Source organism: Mastacembelus armatus, chromosome 2, assembly GCF_900324485.2.
Source record: "Mastacembelus armatus chromosome 2, fMasArm1.2, whole genome shotgun sequence".
In the NCBI taxonomy this organism is placed as follows: Eukaryota; Metazoa; Chordata; class Actinopteri; order Synbranchiformes; family Mastacembelidae; genus Mastacembelus; species Mastacembelus armatus.
Window position 1 is genome coordinate 10,481,191 of NC_046634.1, and position 24,224 is coordinate 10,505,414.

Consider the following 24,224-nt stretch of genomic DNA (forward strand, 5'->3'; position numbering starts at 1 on the left):
TGACAGCTGGTAGTGACCAGTGCTAATGGTCTCTGACCTTCACTGGCAGCATCCACTGGAGACTGGTGGAATCTGCCAGAGTGTACTGGTTAATATGTCCCATCTTTATAACTCACCAGCTAATAGTCTGTCACAGTGACTGGATTTAAAGATGTTAGAGAACAGCCCTGTTTCTCACACTGTGTACTGACTCTGTTGGTGTTGTGGCGCCCCCTGGTGTTGGAGCCTGAAACATACATTTGTTATTCCTGAGCTGGGACGACTGAGCGCTGGTTGTCCTGCAGGAAAAAGTCCAGGTTGTCTTTATTCGTGTGTGCGTGTGTGTGTGTGTCTGTGTGTGTGCGTGTGTGTGTGTGCGTGTACACAGTCCAGCTGTGGTTTGGAGTAAACAGAGTAATATTTGTCAACAGGTTTAACAAAGTCTAATTTCCTGTCTTGTCTTGTTGCTACTTTCAGCTGCTGCATGTTTGTTGTTTCTCTGCTACTGATCGTTGCAGCAAAACAGTAATAAAATGTTTAATAAAAACTTCAAATGCATTAAATGTCATTGTTGTTGCCTGTGGACGTAATGTTTTCTTCTGTTTTCTGTCACCTGAGAGACAAAGAGACAGTGAGTCTGTGGCAAAGACTTAAAGGACAGTTTGGTTTAATATATTTTCCTCAGCAACAGAATAACACCCACGCTGTGGTTTTCTCTATTTCCAAAATACCCAGGATGTGATACATGTTGTAATGTCCATTTATTTAAGGCCAATGACTCAAAACTATAATGTAAAAGCAAACGTTACAGGACCTAAGTCCAGTTATTGACGTTATAAAATTCAGGCTGTAAGACACTGATTTACTAAAGGCTGAACCAATGTCATATTGTGGATGTGTTTTTCTTTTTTTTCAATAACCATCATAAAGTTCTATCTAAACCAGGATTGCTCAACACACTGTCCTTCTTGTTTTCCATCTGTTCTGGCCCCGCCCACTGCTGGTTACCTGGATCAGGTGTGTCCAGACAATCAGAAGCTGGAAGATACCATCTCAGATGAGGGTGGAGTGGGGGCAGACAAAGTGAATTGGTATCCTGTCCAAAATCATAATAATGGAAGTTGTTAGTCCATATATGGTTGGATAGTTTGCTAATTAATTTACTTTTCTGGAGATTTAAATCTTTTTCAAATCACTATGATGTGCACATGAACTGATGGTGATTTTAATGATCTTTCATTATTTCTCACTGAAGTTGGTTTATACAACAGTAGGAACCTTCTCTGTGCAAAGGGTGAACAGCAGACTGCTACTGTGGCTACAAACAATCATTATATTGGTTTTATTTTATCTTGATGTTCCCTGTGTGGGGTTGGGCCCAGGATTTGCTGATGGTGCCGTTATAATAAAAACACGTGATTCATGTTTATAGAGTTTCACTTCTGTTTTATGACGCAGTTACTTTCCTGGATCCAAAGTCCGTCTGAAGGTAAAGTGACTGTTTTATTTGTATCTTCTCATTAAACCAGCTGTGCTTTGATCAGAAACAAGGTGAACTTCTATATAACTTATTCCTGCCGTGGAGAAATAGGCAGGTAAAACCTGCCAGGACGTGTCGGGGTCTGGGAGTTGAAGCTGGAATAGAAGTGTCGGGTCTGTGTTTGTGTGGAAGCTCCATTTACTGAGGCAGCTTCACCTGTGGAGGAGGTGGAGAAGAGCCGCAGGTATTTGGACTCATTTCCAGTTTTTGCTAAATATTTATAGTTTAAAAACACGATCACATGAAACACATTGAAACCAGTTTAGAACCGTTTCCAGTGAAATTTGTATTTTTAGTTTCTGATGTGGAAATGACTTTTATTTAATGACCAAAAGTTTCATTGTTGGAGCTTTGAAGTGAAATAATCTGTCACAGTTGTTGTTGTACTTTGTCTCAGTGATTTTCTGCAGCTGTGTCATAAAATCAGTGAGTCTCCTTCCTGCTGAGAGTCAGAATCAAGGCCTCAGCAGGTTCATGGGTCCATCTAGTGTCCTGACAGTAGAAGTGCAGCAGCTGATGGCAGCTTCCTCTGCCTCACACTGTCTGACTGCATCAACTGACACTGACAGCAAACAGAGAAGCAGCAGCTGATGGTTTTACAGGAGAAATGATGCAAAGCAGCATCTGAATGATTTGTGTCTCCTCTCCAGGTGAAGGGACAAAGTCTGTGTGAGCTGATGTGGATTCAGCAGCATGGATCAGTGTGAGGACAGACAGGAGGGAGTCCATCCCTCTAAACCCAGTCTGTGTGGGGACCATGAGAGCCAGACCGAAGCTCAGAGGTGAGATGAGGATCTGGGAGAGTCCAGGACTCTTCTCCATGTCAGAGCTTTTGTGTTAATTAAAAGATTGAACATATTTTCATCAGTTTTTATCCAACATGCACATTTATCAGCTCTGTCTTTGTTTCAGGATCCAGCAGCAGAGACCAGACTCTCCTGAACCCAGCTGTGTGTCCTTCAAGAGCGACCAGTCAAAGGGTCGTTTAATAGACTTCAAAGCAGGAAGTCCAGCAGCTGATCAGATGTAAGCTGTAACTTTCAGTCAGAGTCGAGTTTTTCTAGAAAAGATGGAGTTTGTGTGACATGTTGTCCGACCACGTCTGAGATCCAAAGTGTTTCTGTCGTAAATGTCATCAGGACAGAAATCATGTGCAGAATGAAAAAGCAGCTGAGAGAGAAGTTCCAGCTCCGTTTGTTCTGGTCTTTCATACTGGGAGCTGCCCAGTACAACCAGTCTGACACAAGCAGACACTGGCTGTAGGTGCCTTGCTCCAGGACTCTGCAGCAGTGTTCAGTGAGGGAGGGAGAGATCTATGTTGGAGCTGTTGGGACTGAACCAAACTGAGCTGAAAGCTACAAACAGCTGCAGACTGAGCTGCTGGTTCTCAGTGGGATCAGCAGGACTAGTAAAGCTTTACCACTACAGGGACTCACCTGATCCACTGTTCACATCCAAATCTCACTTCCTGGACTTTTACCTTGTGTTGGTCTCTGTGTGGACAGACAGACGTCATGTGAGCTCATTCTTCATGATTCCTCCACAGGGTGGACCAGGAGAGCTCAGAGGTTCCCGGTGCTCAGTCTGCCCAGCAGCGTCCGACATGGCCGGACTCCGTATTTATGGTCTGTACATGTACAACTGCTGCTTTGACATCTGTTCTGTTCACAGTCATCTCCACGCTGCACTTCTTAGACCAGGGTCCAACATGGACCTGATGTTTGGGGGCCATGGTTTTAGTTGGTATTCATACAGTTCTCTGTTCCAGCTGCTGGAGAACCACATTGTCACTTTTGTGAAGAACGAGCTGAAGAAGATGCAGAAGGTTCTGACTTCAGGTTCCCCAGAGAGTCAGAGGGAGGATGAGGAGGTGTTGGAGGGTCAGGATGAAGAGCAGAGGAGGAGCAGCAGAGAAGCATTTCTGAAGATCACACTGAACTTCCTGAGGGGAATGAAGCAGGAGGAGCTGGCCGGCTGTCTGCAGAGCAGTAAGAGGATTTCTAGAAAGGTTGAACATGATGGATAAAGGCCATATGTGACATTTCCAAAGTGATGGAGATGTTTCTCTGTGGGGAATAAATCTGTATCTTCATTCTTTAAGGAAATGTTTCTTTGCCTGTTCTTTCAGAATCTCCTGCCATGTGTCGACGTCAACTCAAGTCCAACCTGCAGAAGAAGTTCCAGTGTGTATTTGAGGGGGTCGCTAAAGCAGGAAGTCCAGTCCTTCTGACCCAGATCTACACAGAGCTCTACATCACAGAGGGAGGGGCTGCAGAGGTCAATGAGGAACATGAGGTCAGACAGATTGAAACATCACCCAGGAAAGAAGTGAACACTGATAAAAGAATCAGACGTAAGGACATCTTTAAAGCCTCACCTGGAAGACATGGACCAATCAGAACAGTGATGACAAAGGGAGTGGCTGGCATTGGGAAAACCTTCTTAACACAGAAGTTCACTCTGGACTGGGCTGAAGACAAAGCCAACCAGGACATCCAGTTCACATTTCCCTTCACTTTCAGAGAGCTGAATGTGCTAAAAGAGAAAAAGTTCAGCTTGGTGGAACTGGTTCATCACTTCTTCACTGAGACCAAAGGAATCTGCAGGTTTGAAGACTTCCAGGTTGTCTTCATCTTTGACGGTCTGGATGAGTGTCGCCTTCCTCTGGACTTCCACAACACTCGGATCCTGACTGATGCTACAGAGTCCACCTCAGTGGATGTGCTGCTGACAAACCTCATCAGGGGGAAACTGCTTCCCTCCGCTCGTCTCTGGATAACCACACGACCTGCGGCGGCCAATCAGATCCCTCCCGAGTGTGTCGACATGGCGACAGAGGTCAGAGGGTTCACCGATCCACAGAAGGAGCAGTACTTCAGGAAAAGGTTCGCAGATAAGGATCAGGCCAGTACCATCATCTCCCACATCAAGACCTCACGAAGCCTCCACATCATGTGCCACATCCCGGTCTTCTGCCGGATCATTGCTACAGTTCTGGAGGATCTGTTGGAAACCAGAGAGAGGGGACAGCTGCCCAAGACCCTGACTGAAATGTACATCCACTTCCTGGTGGTTCAGACCAAAGTGAAGAACATCAAGTATGAGGGAGGAGCTGGGACAGATCCACACTGGAGTCCAGAGAACAGGAAGATGGTTGAGTCTCTGGGAAAACTGGCTTTTGAGCAGCTGCAGAAAGGCAACGTGATCTTCTATGAATCCGACCTGACAGAGTGTGGCATCGATCTCAGAGCAGCCTCAGTGTACTCAGGAGTGTTCACACAGATCTTTAAAGAGGAGAGAGGACTGTACCAGGACCAGGTGTTCTGCTTTGTCCATCTGAGCGTTCAGGAGTTTCTGGCTGCTCTTCATGTTCATCTGACCTTCATCAACTCTGGAGTCAATCTGCTGTCAGAGGAACAAACAACCTCCCAGACGTCTGATACCAGAAGAGACCAAGCTGCAGAGAAACTATTCTACCAGAGTGCTGTGGACAAGGCCTTACACAGTCCAAATGGACACCTGGACCTGTTCCTGCGCTTCCTCCTGGGCCTTTCACTCCAGACCAATCAGACTCTCCTACACGGCCTGCTGGCACAGACAGGAAGTGGCTCTCAGACCAGTCAGGAAACAGTTGAATACATCACTAATGTCATGGAGGAAAATCTGTCTCCAGAGAGAAGCATCAACCTGTTCCACTGTCTGAATGAACTGAAGGATTGTGCTCTAGTGGAGGAGATCCAACGGTACCTGAGTTCAGGAAGTCTCTCAACTCACAGACTGTCTCCTGCTCAATGGTCTGCTCTGGTCTTCATCTTAGTGTCATCAGAACAAGACCTGGACGTGTTTGACCTGAAGAAATACTCTGCTTCAGAGGAAGCTCTTCTGAGGCTGCTGCCAGTGGTCAGTCTCTCCAAGAAAGTTCTGTAAGTGTGTAGACAGTTGGATTCATTCATTGGTACATAAAGACCCTGATGGCCTCAACCTGAGAGAAAAAGAACTAAGTCCCGATTTGCCTTTTCTGTTATTTCCTCTGCAGGCTGAGCGGCTGTAACCTGTCAGAGAGAAGCTGTGAAGCTCTGGTCTCAGTTCTCAGCTCCCAGTCCTCCACTCTGAGAGAGCTGGACCTGAGTAACAATGACCTGCAGGACTCAGGAGTGAAGCTGGTCTCTGGTGGACTCAGGAGTCCACACTGTAAAGTAGAGACTCTCAGGTCACAGCAAAGTTGTTTTGTTAGATTTTTCCACATTTTAAGCTTTGATTAATGCTACTATGATTTCTGACACTATGAAACACTCTATCTGTAGTCACATCACACGTCCATAGTCAGTATTTTAAAACAGATGGTATTTGTGCTTATTTTCTCTGCAGGCTGAGCGGCTGTAACCTGTCAGAGAGAAGCTGTGAAGCTCTGGCCTCAGTTCTTAGCTCCCAGTCCTCCACTCTGAGAGAGCTGGACCTGAGTAACAACGACCTGCAGGACTCAGGAGTGAAGCTGGTTTCTGGTGGACTCCGGAGTCCACACGGTAAACTGGAGATTCTCAGGTCAGGACCTGTTAGTGTTTGTCTCAAATGATGAGCAATATTCCTCTAACTTTTTTGCTCCCTGCAGTTGAAACTTTTCTCTGACTTTGCCTTAAATATTGTCCAGGACACTGATGTGAATTCTGGATAAAAGGAAGTGGAACTCACACCTTTTTACTTATTTGTCAGTAACTGTCACATCTGCAACTAGTATAGAGCAGTAACAATTAAACTTAGTCTGTTGACTATTAAATGGTCATGCACTTTGCATTGTAGCCCTAGGTCTGTGGACTGTATTTTGGTCTTCAGTTTGCTCAAATGTGACAAGCTCAACAAATTATCTGTCAGACTCGAGAAACAGATGTGTTCGTGCTCCTTATTTCCTCTGCAGGCTGAGACTCTGTAACCTGTCAGAGAGAAGCTGTGAAGCTCTGGCCTCAGTTCTCAGCTCCCAGTTCTCCACTCTGAGAGAGCTGGACCTGAGTAACAACGACCTGCAGGACTCAGGAGTGAAGCTGGTCTCTGATGGACTCAGGAGTCCACACTGTAAACTGCAGACTCTCAGGTCAAATATCACAGATACAGAGTCATTGCTGACAGTTTCATCTTGTATGTGACTGGACACAGCAGCATCATCCAAGGATCTTCCATGTGTGCTGTTTTGTGTTTCCCAGGCTGTCAGGCTGTCTGGTCACAGAGGAAGGCTGTGCTTCTCTGGCCTTGGCTCTGAGCTCCAACCCCTCCCATCTGAGAGAGCTGGATGTGAGCTACAACCATCCAGGAGAATCCGGACTCAAGCTCCTGTCTGCTGGACTGAAGGATCCACACTGGAGACTGGATACTCTCAGGTATGGAGAGGTCTGCTGCTAACAGTGATAAAGAATATTGTGTTTATAGATCAAATGTCCCAGTGAAAACATTTAAAGGAGCCAAGTATTGAGCCTTGGGGAACACCAAGACTGGACACAAGTATGGAGAGGTCTGACAGGAAGAGCTGCAAACATTTTCTCTGTCCTTTGGCTTCATAGTGGATTTGAGTCTTATATGAACAATAACACATGTAGGAAACACTGGTTTGTGCTGACCTGACCCCCCCTTGTCCTTTCAGGGTGGATCCTGGTGGAGTCCAATGGTTGAGACCAGGTCTGAAGAAGTGTAAGTGTGTTTTTAATGAGGTTCATGACAACACAGCAGCTCACACTCAACCAGGTGATAGATGAGTAACTGCAGCTGTTACTGTGTCTTGTTCTCTCCATCAGATTCCTGTGAACTCACAATCAACACAAACACAATGAACAACGAGCTCAAACTGTCTGACGACAACAAGAAGGTGACAAATATGGAGGAAGATCAGTTGTATCCTGATCATCCAGAAAGGTTTGACTTCTGCTCTCAGCTGCTGTGTAGTAATGGTCTGACTGGTCGCTGTTACTGGGAGGTGGAGTGGGAAGGAAATGTAAATATGTCAGTGAGTTACAGAGGAATCAGCAGAGTGGGGAACGGCACCGATTGCTTGTTTGGGTTGAATGATCAGTCCTGGATGCTGTGCTGCTCTGATGGTGGCCACTTCTCTGTTAGTCACAATAACAGAACAACATCCATCCACCTCCCCTTGGCCTCCTCCTCCTCCTCCTCCTCCTCTGGTAGAGTAGCAGTGTACCTGGACTGGCCTGCCGGCACTCTGTCCTTCTACAGAGTCTCCTGTGACACACTGGTCCACATCTACACCTTCAGCGCCACATTCACCGAGCCTCTGTATCCTGGGTTTGGGTTTGGTTCGTGTCTTTGGTGGCCCGACTGCTCAGTGTATCTGTGTTCACAGTAGCAGAGAGAGAGACTTTACCTCTCTGGTCTACAGAAGATTTCATATTTTCTGTGTCCGGGTGCAGTCCTCAGATCAGTGGAAGAACAGGGAGATTACAGTATAACATCTCGTTATCGGGTAAAATAAGCCGATCAAAGTACAAATTGTCGCAGCACCTTCATGTCTGGCTGCATATGAGTGAAGGTTTGAGTGTGTGAATGTAAAACCTAATTTGAGAGTTAACTGAGGGAAGAGACGTCAAGGCCATTGCATTTCTGTAAACACTAACTCCCTTCGTTAGTGATGGATTTTGTTGCACATACAGTTGACAAAGTCTTAACACTTAGCCTGAAAGTGATCAACACAATAATCCATCAATAATTAGAATCCACTAATATCAGATCAATTCATGTGAAATGGGCCATTCTGCACAATGACTACTTTTACTTTGGATACTTCAAGTACATTTGGATGATGATACTTTGGGACTTTTACTGCAGTAACACTACGAATGTAGGAACAGAGGAGTTTTATATTGTGGTACTTATTGTAATAATGATGTAAATAACCTTTTGTATTAATAGTTTCACAAAGATTTTTATGGTATGACACAAAGAATGAAATTATTTCTTGTTTATCCTGTGACAGTCAAAAACTACAGAGCTGATAATTATACAAAAATAACTTGTTTTGGGGATTTCTGAGCTGTTTATCTTCTGGTTTCTAGATGTTTGACTACAGCTGGAGGTCCGAGACACCTTCGACCCCAGACAGACCCCCTTTGTCTCGTTTTAAATGTCAGCATGAAGCCAATTGTCCGTTGTGTGTTGAGTTGCAAGACAAAAAAAAGGTTTAATCAAACATACAACTTGACCACCGCTCTGCTGGTGGCTACTAATAGGTCCTGGCTTATTGCACATACTGGTAACTAAACACTGGTAGTAATGTGCAGGGACTGGTAACTGTATGTTAATGTTGCTGAGTATTTCTGTGAAGCTGTGACTCCTTGTAGCTACATGTCAATGCTGTTGTGGTCTGGAAGCTACTGGTGGCTGCTGACACCTGATGGGGACTAACTAGTGTTTGTAAATACTGGTCTTACTATTAGAAAGAAGTAGTGTTTGCTACTATTGGTAACTAATACTACTGTTTGTACCAACATGTGGCTACTTAGCTACTGACAGCTGGTAGTGATCAGTGCTAATGGTCTCTGACCTTCACTGGCAGCATCCACTGGAGACTGGTGGAATCTGCCAGAGTGTACTGGTTAATATGTCCCATCTTTATAACTCACCAGCTAATAGTCTGTCACAGTGACTGGATTTAAAGATGTTAGAGAACAGCCCTGTTTCTCAGACACTGTGTACTGACTCTGTTGGTGTTGTGGCGCCCCCTGGTGTTGGAGCCTGAAACATACATTTGTTATTCCTGAGCTGGGACGACTGAGCGCTGGTTGTCCTGCAGGAAAAAGTCCAGGTCGTCTTTATTCGTGTGTGTGTGTCTGTGTGTCTCTGTGTCTGTGTGTGTGTGTGTGTGTGTGTGTGTGTGTGTGTGTGTGTACAGTCCAGCTGTGGTTTGGAGTAAACAGAGTAATATTTGTCAACAGGTTTAACAAAGTCTAATTTCCTGTCTTGTCTTGTTGCTACTTTCAGCTGCTGCATGTTTGTTGTTTCTCTGCTACTGATCGTTGCAGCAAAACAGTAATAAAATGTTTAATAAAAACTTCAAATGCATTAAATGTCATTGTTGTTGCCTGTGGACGTAATGTTTTCTTCTGTTTTCTGTCACCTGAGAGACAAAGAGACAGTGAGTCTGTGGCAAAGACTTAAAGGACAGTTTGGTTTAATATATTTTCCTCAGCAACAGAATAACACCCACACTGTGGTTTTCTCTATTTCCAAAATACCCAGAATGTGATACATGTTGTAATGTCCATTTATTTAAGGCCAATAACTCAAAACTATAATGTAAAAGCAAACGTTACAGGACCTAAGTCCAGTTATTGACGTTATAAAATTCAGGCTGTAAGACACTGATTTACTAAAGGCTGAACCAATGTCATATTGTGGATGTGTTTTTTTTTTTTTTTCAATAACCATCATAAAGTTCTATCTAAACCAGGATTGCTCAACACACTGTCCTTCTTGTTTTCCATCTGTTCTGGCCCCGCCCACTGCTGGTTACCTGGATCAGGTGTGTCCAGACAATCAGAAGCTGGAAGATACCATCTCAGATGAGGGTGGAGTGGGGGCAGACAAAGTGAATTGGTATCCTGTCCAAAATCATAATAATGGAAGTTGTTAGTCCATATATGGTTGGATAGTTTGCTAATTAATTTACTTTTCTGGAGATTTAAATCTTTTTCAAATCACTATGATGTGCACATGAACTGATGGTGATTTTAATGATCTTTCATTATTTCTCACTGAAGTTGGTTTATACAACAGTAGGAACCTTCTCTGTGCAAAGGGTGAACAGCAGACTGCTACTGTGGCTACAAACCATCATTATATTGGTTTTATTTTATCTTGATGTTCCCTGTGTGGGGTTGGGCCCAGGATTTGCTGATGGTGCCGTTATAATAAAAACACGTGATTCATGTTTATAGAGTTTCACTTCTGTTTTATGACGCAGTTACTTTCCTGGATCCAAAGTCCGTCTGAAGGTAAAGTGACTGTTTTATTTGTATCTTCTCATTAAACCAGCTGTGCTTTGATCAGAAACAAGGTGAACTTCTATATAACTTATTCCTGCCGTGGAGAAATAGGCAGGTAAAACCTGCCAGGACGTGTCGGGGTCTGGGAGTTGAAGCTGGAATAGAAGTGTCGGGTCTGTGTTTGTGTGGAAGCTCCATTTACTGAGGCAGCTTCACCTGTGGAGGAGGTGGAGAAGAGCCGCAGGTATTTGGACTCATTTCCAGTTTTTGCTAAATATTTATAGTTTAAAAACACGATCACATGAAACACATTGAAACCAGTTTAGAACCGTTTCCAGTGAAATTTGTATTTTTAGTTTCTGATGTGGAAATGACTTTTATTTAATGACCAAAAGTTTCATTGTTGGAGCTTTGAAGTGAAATAATCTGTCACAGTTGTTGTTGTACTTTGTCTCAGTGATTTTCTGCAGCTGTGTCATAAAATCAGTGAGTCTCCTTCCTGCTGAGAGTCAGAATCAAGGCCTCAGCAGCTTCATGGGTCCATCTAGTGTCCTGACAGTAGAAGTGCAGCAGCTGATGGCAGCTTCCTCTGCCTCACACTGTCTGACTGCATCAACTGACACTGACAGCAAACAGAGAAGCAGCAGCTGATGGTTTTACAGGAGAAATGATCCAGAAGCAGCATCTGAATGATTTGTGTCTCCTCTCCAGGTGAAGGGACAAAGTCTGTGTGAGCTGATGTGGATTCAGCAGCATGGATCAGTGTGAGGACAGACAGGAGGGAGTCCGTCCCTCTAAACGCAGTCTGTGTGGGGACCATGAGAGCCAGACCGAAGCTCAGAGGTGAGATGAGGATCTGGGAGAGTCCAGGACTCTTCTCCATGTCAGAGCTCAGCACCAAACATCACTGCTCCATCATTATTCACACTCACTGCTCTGTGTGTGTTGTGTTCAAGCCCAGAGCAGCAGCACAGACCAGGACCTCCTGGACCTGGACCTGATTCTGTGTCTATGATGAGTGATGGATCCATGAAGCTTCCTCTGCAATTCAGACAATCTGCTGATGGAGGGAAACAATTTAAAATGGACCAAAGGTTGTTTCAGACAGACAAAATCTCAGTTTGTGTGTTAATGAAAAGATTGAACATATTTTCATCAGTTTTTATCCAACATGCACATTTATCAGCTCTGTCTTTGTTTCAGGATCCAGCAGCAGAGACCAGACTCTCCTGAACCCAGCTGTGTGTCCTTCAAGAGCGACCAGTCTATGGATCATCACACTGACTTCAAAGCAGGAAGTCCAGCAGCTGATCAGATGTAAGCTGTAACTTTCAGTCAGAGTCGAGTTTTTCTAGAAAAGATGGAGTTTGTGTGACATGTTGTCCGACCACGTCTGAGATCCAAAGCTGAGCTGCTGGTTCTCAGTGGGATCAGCAGGACTAGTAAAGCTTTACCACTACAGGGACTCATCTGATCCACTGTTCACATCCAAATCTCACTTCCTGGACCTTTACCTTGTGTTGGTCTCTGTGTGGACAGACAGATGTCATGTGAGCTCATTCTTCATGATTCCTTCACAGGGTGGACCAGGAGAGCTCAGAGGTTCCCGGTGCTCAGTCTGCTCAGTCCGTATTTATGGTCTGTACATGTACAACTACTGCTTTGACATCTGTTCTGTTCACAGTCGTCTCCACGCTGCACTTCTTAGACCAGGGTCCAACATGGACCTGATGCTTGGGGGCCATGGTTTTAGTTGGTATTCATACAGTTCTCTGTTCCAGCTGCTGGAGAACCACATTGTCACTTTTGTGAAGAACGAGCTGAAGAAGATGCAGAAGATTCTGACTTCAGGTTCCCCAGAGAGTCAGAGGGAGGATGAGGAGGTGTTGGAGGGTCAGGATGAAGAGCAGAGGAGGAGCAGCAGAGAAGCATTTCTGAAGATCACACTGAACTTCCTGAGGGGAATGAAGCAGGAGGAGCTGGCCGACTGTCTGCAGAGCAGTAAGAGGATTTCTAGAAAGGTTGAACATGATGGATAAAGGCCATATGTGACATTTCCAAAGTGATGGAGATGTTTCTCTGTGGGGAATAAATCTGTATCTTCATTCTTTAAGGAAATGTTTCTTTGCCTGTTCTTTCAGAATCTCCCGCCATGTGTCGATGTAAACTCAAGTCCAACCTGCAGAAGAAGTTCCAGTGTGTGTTTGAGGGGGTCTCTAAAGCAGGAAGCCCAGTCCTTCTGAACCAGATCTACACAGAGCTCTACATCACAGAGGGAGGGGCTGCAGAGGTCAATGAGGAACATGAGGTCAGACAGATTGATCCAGCATCCAGGAAACCAGACAGACCAGAAATCACCATCAGACATGAAGACATCTTTAAAGCCTCACCTGGAAGCCATGGACCAATCAGAACAGTGATGATAAAGGGAGTGGCTGGCATTGGGAAAACCTTCTTAACACAGAAGTTCACTCTGGACTGGGCTGAAGACAAAGCCAACCAGGACATCCAGTTCACATTTCCCTTCACTTTCAGAGAGCTGAATGTGCTGAAAGAGAAAAAGTTCAGCTTGGTGGAACTGGTTCATCACTTCTTCACTGAGACCAAAGGAATCTGCAGGTTTCAAGACTTCCAGGTTGTCTTCATCTTTGACGGTCTGGATGAGTGTCGCCTTCCTCTGGACTTCCACAACACTCGGATCCTGACTGATGCTACAGAGTCCACCTCAGTGGATGTGCTGCTGACAAACCTCATCAGGGGGAAACTGCTTCCCTCCGCTCGCCTCTGGATAACCACACGACCTGCGGCGGCCAATTATATCCCTCCTGACTGTGTCGACATGGTGACAGAGGTCAGAGGGTTCACCGACCCACAGAAGGAGCAGTACTTCAGGAAGAGGTTCGCAGATAAGGATCAGGCCAGTACCATCATCTCCCACATCAAGGCCTCACGAAGCCTCCACATCATGTGCCACATCCCGGTCTTCTGCTGGATCACTGCTACAGTTCTGGAGGATCTGTTGGAAACCAGAGAGGGAGGACAGCTGCCCAAGACCCTGACTGAGATGTACATCTACTTCCTGGTGGTTCAGACCAAAGTGAAGAACATCAAGTATGATGGACGAGCTGAGTCAGATCCACACTGGAGTCCAGAGAACAGGAAGATGGTTGAGTCTCTGGGAAAACTGGCTTTTGAGCAGCTGCAGAAAGGCAACGTGATCTTCTATGAATCCGACCTGACAGAGTGTGGCATCGATCTCAGAGCAGCCTCAGTGTACTCAGGAGTGTTCACACAGATCTTTAAAGAGGAGAGAGGACTGTACCAGGACCAGGTGTTCTGCTTTGTCCATCTGAGCGTTCAGGAGTTTCTGGCTGCTCTTCATGTCCATCTGACCTTCATCAACTCTGGAGTCAATCTGCTGTCAGAGGAACAAACAACCTCCCAGATGTTTGAAACCAGAAGAGACCAATCTGCAGAGAAATTCTTCTACCGGAGTGCTGTGGACAAGGCCTTACACAGTCCAAATGGACACCTGGACCTGTTCCTGCGCTTCCTCCTGGGCCTTTCACTCCAGACCAATCAAACTCTCCTACGCAGTCTGCTGAGCCAGACAGGAAGTGGCTCTCAGACCAATCAGGAAACAGTCCAGTACATCAAAACCAAGTTCAGTGAAAACCTGTCTCCAGAGAGAAGCATCAACCTGTTCCACTGTCTGAATGAACTGAAAGATCGTTCTTTAATGGAGGAGATCCAACAGTTCCTGAGATCAGGGAAACGCTCCAAAGAAAAACTGTCTCCTGCTCAGTTGTCAGCTCTGGTCTTCATATTACTGTCATCAGAACAAGACCTGGACGTGTTTGATCTGAAGAAATACTCTGCTTCAGAGGAGGCTCTTCTGAGGCTGCTGCCAGTGGTCAGACTCTCCAAGAAAGTCCTGTAAGTGTGTAGACAGTTGGATTCATTCATCGTTACAAAAAGACCCTAAGATGGACTCAACCCGAGAGAAAAAGAACAAAGTCCAGATTTGCCTTTTCTCTGTTATTTCCTCCGCAGGCTGAGCGGCTGTAACCTGTCAGAGAGAAGCTGTGAAGCTCTGGCCTCAGTTCTCAGCTCCCAGTCCTCCACTCTGAAAGAGCTGGACCTGAGTAACAATGACCTGCAGGACTCAGGAGTGAAGCTGGTCTCTGATGGACTCAGGAGTCCACACTGTAAACTGCAGACTCTCAGGTCAGGATTCATTAACCTGTTTGACTGATGCCCAATTAAAATCTGATTGACATCAGTGATAAATAGCTGTAATCTGTGTGAGACTGTGTCTGCTGATACAATTTGTCTCAAGACCTTTTACTAAACTTTAGGAGAACTTTACAGTTTTATTTTGTATGTGACTGGACACAGCAGCATCATCCAAGAATCTTCCATGTGTGCTGTTTTGTGTTTCCCAGGCTGTCAGGCTGTCTGGTCACAGAGGAAGGCTTTACTTCTCTGGCCTCGGCTCTGAGCTCCAACCCCTCCCATCTGAGAGAGCTGGATGTGAGCTTCAACCATCTAGGAGAGTCCGGACGGAATCTCCTGTCTGCTGGACTGAAGGGTCCACACTGGAGACTGGACAGTCTCAGGTATGGAGAGGTCTGCTGCTAACAGTGATAAAGAATATTGTGTTTATGGATCAAATGTCCCAGTGGAAGCGTGTAAATAGAAAACAATAAGGGACCAAGAATGGAGCCTTGGTGAACACCAAAACTGGACACTCTCATGTATGGAGAGGTCTGACAGGAAGAGGTGAAAACATTTTCTCTGTTTTTTGGCTTCATGGTGGATTTGAGTCTTATATAAACAATAACACATGTAGGAAACACTGGTTTGTGCTGACCTGACCCCCCTTGTCCTTTCAGGTTGGAGCCTGGTGGAGTCCAATGGTTGAGACCAGGTCTGAAGAAGTGTAAGTGTGTTTTTAATGAGGTTCATGACAACACAGCAGCTCACACTCAACCAGGTGACAGATGAGTAACTGCAGCTGTTGCTGTGTCTTGTCCTCTCCATCAGATTCCTGTGAACTCACAATCGACACAAACACAGTCAACGGAAAACTACAACTGTCTGACAACAACAGGAAGGCGACCAATGTGGACGAGGATCAGTCGTATCTTAATCATCCAGACAGATTTGACACATTGCCTCAGCTACTGTGTAATAATGGTCTGACTGGTCGCTGTTACTGGGAGCTGGAGTGGTATACAATGGTTGATTTGGCTGTGAGTTACAGAGGAATCAAAAGGAAAGGAGCCAGTGATAACTGTGATTTTGGAATGAATGATCAGTCATGGAGTCTGCGATGCTCAGATAATGGTTACTATGTCTTGCATAGTAATGATCAAGTCTGTGTCTCCCCCTCCTCCTCCTCCTCTGGTAGAGTAGCAGTGTATCTGGACTGGCCTGCTGGCACTCTGTCCTTCTACAGAGTCTCCTGTGACACACTGATCCACATCTACACATTCAAAGCCACATTCACTGAGCCTCTGTATCCTGGGTTTGCAGTCTGGTTTCCTGGTTCCTCAGTGTCTCTGTGTCCAGAGTAGCAGACACAGTCTCCTCCTGTTACAGAAACTTTGTCACTGTTGAACAGTGTTGGTCTGATGATGGAGAACTACAGAGAAGGACAGTATCTTAGTGGATTTAGAGAAAGTGTATGACAGGGTGCCGAGGGAGGAGCTGCGGTTTTGTATGAGGAAGTCTGGAGTGGCAGATAAGTATGTTCAAGTGGTGCAGGACATGTATGAGTGCTGTAAGACAGTGGAGAGGTGTGCTGTAGGGGTGACTGAGGAGTTCGAGGTGGGACTGCACGAAGGATCAGCTTTGAGCCCTTTCTTGTTTGCCATGGTGATGGACAGGCTGACAGATGAGGCTAGGCAGGAATCTCCATGGACTATGATGTTTGTGATGACACTCTAGTTCCTTACCAGGGCAGTTGTGGTCTAATGGATAGAGAGTCGAGAGTCAACCTGAAAGTTGTGGGTTCAAATCTTAGGACTGGCAGGAATTGTCGGTGGGGTGGAGTGAATAGCCAGTGCTCTCTGCACCTTCAATACCACGACTGAGGTGAGACCTTTGAGCAAGGCACCGAACCCCCAGCTGCTCCCCAGGCGCCGCAGCAATGGCTGCCCACTGGTCCGGGTGTGTGCTCACGGTGTATGTGTGCACTTTGTAATGCAATTTCCCCATTGTGGGACTAACAAGGGTAAATAACTAACTGATCTGTGGTGAGAGCTGGGAGTGGGTGGAGTTATTTGCGGGAAAGAAGAGGAATGAAAGTTAGCCGCAGCAAGACAGAGGACGTGTGTATGAATGAAAGGGACGCAGGTGAAACGGTGGGGTTGCAAGGAGTGGGGGTGAAGAAGGTGTTTGGGGTTAACTGTTCAGAGCAATGGGGAGATTAGAGTGCAGGCAGGGTGAATAATAGTGTGACAATAGAGTATCAGCAAGAATGAAAGGAAAGACATGAAGGGAGCAGCTAAAAGTAGTAGTATTAATGAGGACATAACTGTACTTTAATTTGTCTATGATGTGAAATTATATGTAAATATTTTCTTGATTATATGAAATGAAATGACGCTTTGTGATCATGTTTTCAAAAACATTTAGCATTTGTACAACTCAAGTAAAGAGCCAAAGAAAAGACTGAAAGCTTTGAATATTAATGTTTGGCAACTTGTTTTACAGAGTAGTCTGAGTCCTTTCTTTTTTTTCTTCATACTGATTTGATAATGAAGAAAATGTTGATGCATTTTTGTGCAGCTACTCTTTCTGTGATTTTTTTATTTTATTTTTATTTTACACCTGTAAAATGAAGGAAATGTTAAATCATCAGCAGTGCCTATTTAATATTGTTCTGCAGTTCCCCACTGTGTCCACTAGAGAGTCATCTCCACCTTTATATGCAAGATAACACAAAGAACACACACCAGCATCCATCCATCCAACAGCATCACTTTTACACACACATCCTCCACCGTGGGGCGGTCGAGGGAGAGATGATGGTTAATTTCATTTATGTTTAAATTCAATAATACAACTTCAGTGGCTGCTGTGTTCAAGTTGGAGCAATTACAAACAATTTATTTAATAATAATTGAATAATTATTTTTTTATGTATTAGGTAAAAACTACACTTATGTGTTATATGATTTTGTAATTAGTTTTTTTACTGTTTTCCTATTTTCCTTAGTATTTTCTATACTCATTGTCCACAGTTATATGTAAATACATGATGTTAATTTCAGAATAATTTATAGTTCATGCTGCCATTTCTGTAAAGTATATCAGTATATCGAGCCATGTAATGTGAGACCAATACATATTTGTTTATCAGATGGATTCTTTATTTCACTGTTTATTGATGGATTCTTTATTTTACTCAGATTTGAGTGACTAAAACGATTTGACCAGCACAGACAAATATTCACTATAATCATATAAATATCACCTGTAGCTTGATCTCAGCATGGAGGAGTCAGACTGTCTGTAAATGTGTGGAAAGAATCTGTAACAATAAGAACAAAGAGGAGAGAGAGAAATTTGTGGATAACTGTCAAACCACAGAGTGAAGTCAGCAGCTGGACTCCGTGTTAATCATCAGAAGAATGACGTGTTTTACTGTAAACTCCACACAGCTGCAGCTTTTATTTTCTCTCACCTTCACCCTCACCGACCGGTGATGCAGCAGCTCACACATAACATAAACATTACACTCTTTTTAAGGTCAGATAATCGGCCGAGGTCCGGCCCCTCAAAGTGTTTCCATGAATCAGCTCAAGGTTCTGTCTGAGGTGAGTCAAATATTTTGTCCTTTTCAGAGTCGGTGTCAGAGCCAGTGATTCAGTGAGTCTGTACATCCATGGGTTCACTGCAAACAGCAGCCGATCACTCAGTTCTGCTGCTTTGATGAGACACACTGACTAAATGTGAACAAATTTAGGCTCAAATTGTAGCTCACTGCTAACTCATTAGCTATACTGCTGACAACCTACAAAAGGTTATGGGAACTGTAATAAAACCAAAACCTGTGGTTCTGTCAGTGTTTTGAGTGACGTCAGTGTATACCAACTGTCTCTTCCCCAGATGATGCTCCTCCCACTTGCATGCTGGTCACCAGTTTCCACCTGGTCTGTTCACCTGCTCCGCCCATCTCCACCCACTCATACCTGCATCTCATTCCACTTCATTACTCTGCCTGTTCGTGAGCCAGTGTTCTGCTCTAGTTACCAGCTTGTTTCTCTGTGGTTGTTCAGCTGATGTACCTGAACTAACAGTCTCCTTCCCTACCTGCCTGTTTTTCTTCCTGATGCTCCAGCCCAGTTACAGTTACTGATAAATTGGTCCTGGACCAGTAGCCTGCTCCCTCCTCTGCCCTGACAATCCTGCTTTTTGTGCCAGGCTATGTTGTGTTGTGTATCTGCTCAGGAGCATACATGCCTCTGAACAAAATATTCTGTATTGTCAACCTGATACACACCTGCTGCCAGTTTACTTGGGGACTGAAGCCTGTGATCTGCCATCTTGTTTCCTGGCCTGTAAATCACTCACCTGCTAACGACCATTTTGCCCATGTGAACAAGTCAAAACCTTCATATGGAAGCAGCTGTTTGTCCTACAAGTCCCTGATTCATTAAATACTATCGACACAGAAACTGGTCTTGTTGTCCTGCTGTTTGGGTCTTAAACAGAAACCTTCACAGTTCAGGACCTTTTCGAAAAGGCAAGCTATCATTTAGTGTAGTGTATGCTAAACTGTTAGGATGTGGCTTGTTTACTTAAGAATGTGCTATACTAACAAGTGCAACTATACAAATGCTACCACACCAGCTCACTATGCATTCTAATTTGTTTGCATGTTATAGGCTAACACGCTAAACATACATGCTAAAAGTGCAACATGCTAACATAAATGAGCATGTATGCTAACAGAGCCACACGTTAATATTTAGCATGCGTGCTAATAGAGCCACACGCTAATATTTAGCATGTATGCTAACAGATGCTCAGACTAGGCCTCTGGTTTGTTTTCGCTTTGAACGGACTATGCAGTTTATCACGGCTTTTGTAGACCGGGTCTTTCAAAGGATGGGCCCCTGAACTAGGACACAGCTTTTGTGTAATGCTCCTGAAGTTTTGCGACAGCTCCGTTTGTGGCTTTTTCGCAACAGTCCACTGGCGGGAACGAGCTTGGGCTGGTTTTGGCCGTTAGTGAACCTGTGAGAGCTAACTACCTGATTGTTTTCTACACTCTCGGCCTTAAATTACCTGCTTATAAAACATTCTTCTGTCAGGTGAGCAGTCGTGGTTGACATGTGGAATGTTATCTGTCGTATGGTAATGATTCAGCTAACAATCTAATATTTATTAGCACGCTAATTACTGACTTGGAAACAGTTACGCTAGTTGTGAATTAAGCTAATCGCTAATTAGCGCTAGCTGTTAAAATAATCAGTCTTTTGTGAGATTTTAAGTTAATGTTTCCTCTGTGGTCAGAAGATCTGCTGTTTTGTTTGGGTCTTGATACTGTCTTGAGATGTGCCCCACATTATGGATAAATAGATATATAGATAGATAGATACTGTGTTTATTATTGGCTCATGTAGGGCCCTATTGGTGTTAGGGGTCCATAGTAAGCAGAGTGTGCCCCGTATATTTAGCATGTATGCTAATATTCAGCATATATGTTAACAAGACCACAGGCTGACATGACACATTGGTTTGGGTTGAAATAACTAGCTCAGGTTGAGTCAGCTGCCCCCTGACACTGAGGACCGTATTCCAGAGAATCCTAATCGGGGCTCCCAGCCCACTAGATCTTAGCTCAGGACAACCTAAGCATGCTAACAGGAACACATGTTCACACAATCTCATTCTAACAGTGCTATGTGCTAACAGCCGACCTATACATGTCATATACTTTACAAATGCTAAGATGCTAACATGATTATGCATAAGCTAACATAGCTCCAGACATGCTGACTAGCTAACAACTTGTTCTGACCATTTCTGTGCTGTATACCTTTAGCTGTCCAGCTGTTTGACTACACCTGGAGGTCTGAGACATCTTCAACCCCAGACAGGATTAGATATGTCGCTAATCGCTGGAGATGCATCCTGACAAGGAGCGGTGAGAAAACCTTGTCAAAATACCCACAGTTTTAATCAAACTGTCTTGTTTTAAATGTTAGCATGAAGCCAGTCAGTGTTTTGTGATGTGAAGTTATGACAAGATAAGAAAAGCTTTATTAAACCCTAAAGATAAATTAAAAAATGTGCTGTAAAGCAGTGTTTATGTAGCATTTAACTACATTACTATGTGACGCACACATGCCCAAAAAGCATTCTTCACATAATTATTTGAAAAGGAGTGGCTGTAAATACATTTTTCTTGAGAGTCTTTTATCACAAAATGATCCATTGGGTCCAGAATCACTGGTTATGATCTGACCCAGTGCTGGTGAGGCGTGCTCTGATGGGTTTTTGTTGGTGTGCAGAACATCAGGTGAATTTTATTACCAGAAGCTGGAGGCATCTTTTTTTTTTTTTTTTTCACGGTAGCTTCATCCATTTGTAAACATATGTTAAGTTTGCGTTGGCTTTACCCCGATTTCATCTTATTCTGCTTGATATTGTGTTCTTAAGCTTTCTATTGTATTTAGTATCTTATCTTCATTTATTTTGTGATTTAGTTTTAGATCTGAGGTAGCTGCTGTGCTTTTCATCCAGAAACCACTGTGTTCTAAAGTTTTTGCTTATTTCATTAATTTTGTAAGAATTGTCGTACGTCTTTGCCCTCGTTTCTTTGTTCTTCGTTTAGTTAAATTTGTTCGTCGGAAACCTCAAATTCACACATTTGTGCTTCTATAAAAAAACTTCAGTAACAAAACTGGTCCCGCTGAGTTGTTTTGATCATATTTTCTATGAATGTATGATTATTAAGTGGAGGATAAACAGTTTTATCATTTTGATTGACAGAAAGTTAAATGCTGTGGACGTTTGATTGATCTGTGAGATAAAAGAGAAGTTGTCGCTGTTTGTGCATATTTAAGTCTGTTTGTGTTTTTATGTCTATTTGTTTGATGACAGAAAATTGATTCACGACACCCAAAGAAATCTTGTCATTAATAAATTAAAATGCACAGCAGCCTTTGATAGTCGGCCTCTGAAGGATCACACAAGTTTCTCTCCAGTTATTTTTAATCTAAAAGCTGCTTTTGTTTTTCTCTCAAACTTTTATTTTAATTTGAAATTCAACCCTCCCCATGTTGTTGTGTTCAACACTGCTAGTATTTATTCGAAAAATATAAAGAAAAAATAATATTGGATTATTTGGCTAGAAGGTTTTGAACGTTAAATGTTATATTTAAACGTTAAATATAAATGTTTAAAATTTATATGACGAAAAACGAGCCATATACAAATATGTGACAAATATATTAAATTTCCATTTTCAATTTTTAACAGTACAAGATGAGCAAAGAAACAAAACTAATCAAAGGCCTAGCTAAGTTAGCCACAGCTAGCTGTTGCTAAAGCTAATTTTTTTTTTTTTACTTATTATAATTTTAAAATATTGTTTTTTTTTTTAAATCAGCATCTTGAATTTTTTTGATTCCCTATGAAAACACAATTAAATTTGTCTTCCTGCTAGCTGGCTTAGCAGAAAAGCAGTAACTGCTATTTTAGCATGTGGAGGGTTTGAAGAAAATGAGGTAAAGCAGAAAGAAAAGAAAAATAAATAATTTTAAGCTCATATTTAATTGGATTACACAGTACATCTATGTATTTTATGAATTGCAAACAAAAGATCTTAGTTTTATGTATGTGAAATTTATATAAATATACATTTTATTATTGATTATTCTGCTGATTATTTTCTCAATCAGTTGTCTGTCTGATCATAAACCTTCACACACATTAGTTGCCCAAACCTCCGAATTAATGAAATAAATTTTAAATGGTCACATTTGAGAAGCTGGAACCATATCAGCTGTGTGTATTGATTTTAATTGATGGTAAAAGTACACAAAGTGATACCTGCTAGTAAAGGATGACATGGTGCATGAATTCTCATCAAACAATCTGCAGCTTCTGCTCCAGTGATTTTATTAGAACAAAGGGTGCTGTTTTTCATCGTTCCCTTCATTCCTGACGTATTTCCATCATGAGGAGCTCATCACACTTAATCAGTCTGTTCGCTTCACAACAACAACAACACCGTCAGCTGTGTCGTCATGGCAACAGTCAGCTGAGGGCTACAACAGTCAGTTTGTGTTTCTCAGAGTTTACATGCAGATCACAAGCTGCTGCTGCTTTTCACCACGACCACAGGAAACCGGTGAGGTTAAACATTAGAGATGTGCTCAGCCTCCATGTTTCTGTGATTCTGGAAGTCCAGTCTGTTTTCATGGTCCCAGTACTGACACTATGCAGCACTGGACCCAGATGCTGGAGCCTTAAAGTCTAACAGGTCTATGTTAACATCGCAGCTGATGTGTCAGACCTGATGTTCCCACAGTGTGAACAGATCAACGCAGATGTTCTCAGATCAGATCTGGGCCACTTGCATATGTGGTCCTAGATCCGATTCCTCTCCCATCTGTGTGTGTCTGTGAGCGATGTCGGAATGGTTAGATCAAAATCTATGTGGTTGTTGTAACGTCTCCCTCCTCTGGGCATTTCACCTGTTGTCATTCAGTGTGGGAATAATCCACATGGAGGAGAGCATTTAATTTAAAACATAGATGTGTTACGTCGACTCAAAAAGCAGATCTGGGACGGTGACGCAGCCTGAGTCCCCGTCACTTTGACTTCAACTTCTAAATTCACAGTCTCAGGACACCAGTCCTGGTTGGTTCTTCCCAGGTTTTATTTATTTATCCAACATCAAACTGATCGGGTTGGTGTTGGGTGTTAACCCTTTCCCCTCCTGACATGACCTCTGACCCCAAGCGGTTGGCCATGTTGGAATGAGGTGATGAATGGAAACCAAGAAAAGCTGTTAAATGGACTGGATTAATATTTTGTTGCACAAAACTCAGAATCAGCCTGAGTCAAAAATATTACGTTTCTCAAAATAAGCTGCTTATGTTGGTCCATTACAACTTTATGAATGTTTTCCTCAAAATAAAATGAATTCATTCTTTGTTAAAATAGTATCTTTATATGATACAGTTTTTTACAAATATTTTCTCAAAATAGGAAAACTTCACAAAATGTTTCCTCAAAGTATAGAAATACCATTACTACAGATTAGTACCACAGCTTTTTTTTTTTTAAATTCTTTTGAAAAACCTTCTCAAAAATATTTAAGTTTTGTCTCATGTGGTGTTTTATAAAATATTACAGCATTTCCTCTCAATAATAGGTTATGAAAATATTAGTGCCATAAATTTGTCCAACTACACTGCAGTTCTAGTACCTTATAAAAAGTTGAGTCAGAGTCAAATCTTTTTTTCTAGACACAAGTAAGAACTAAACCTCACTCTGACCTGAATTAAATTCTGATCCGGCGCAGTCTTGACCTGCCCCCATTTCTTTTTCTTTCTTTTATCTCCGTTCTTCTTCTCTGCTCTGACCTGTGGGCGGAGCTCCTTTGTCCTCGCCGTCCCAGAGTGCATCTGGGCCCCCCGCCCCTTCCCCCCAGGAGACTTGTCATGTTAATGTGTATGAATGGGATGGTAATAGGA

General features: G+C 43.4%; 1 protein-coding gene and 1 long non-coding RNA gene across 2 annotated transcripts; one reads left to right on the forward strand and one right to left on the reverse strand.

Annotated features, from left to right (window-relative positions):
• The first annotated feature begins 1,433 nt into the window (after window positions 1–1,433).
• Window positions 1,434–9,403, forward strand: LOC113127607 (NACHT, LRR and PYD domains-containing protein 12-like). Its single transcript, XM_033325619.1, has 12 exons — window positions 1,434–1,703; window positions 2,170–2,301; window positions 2,432–2,545; window positions 3,066–3,144; window positions 3,288–3,507; window positions 3,648–5,442; window positions 5,556–5,729; window positions 5,888–6,061; window positions 6,432–6,605; window positions 6,715–6,888; window positions 7,149–7,195; window positions 7,300–9,403. Exons 2-12 carry the CDS (start codon window positions 2,213–2,215, stop codon window positions 7,863–7,865), a joined length of 3,606 nt encoding a protein of 1,201 aa, XP_033181510.1. The 5' UTR covers window positions 1,434–1,703; window positions 2,170–2,212; the 3' UTR covers window positions 7,866–9,403.
• Window positions 2,725–12,111, reverse strand: LOC117152739 (uncharacterized). Its single transcript, XR_004463270.1, has 3 exons — window positions 11,955–12,111; window positions 2,994–2,999; window positions 2,725–2,933 (listed from the first exon to the last, which is right to left on the reverse strand). It is a non-coding gene; the product is annotated as an uncharacterized LOC117152739 (long non-coding RNA).
• Between the last annotated feature and the right edge of the window lie 12,113 nt (window positions 12,112–24,224).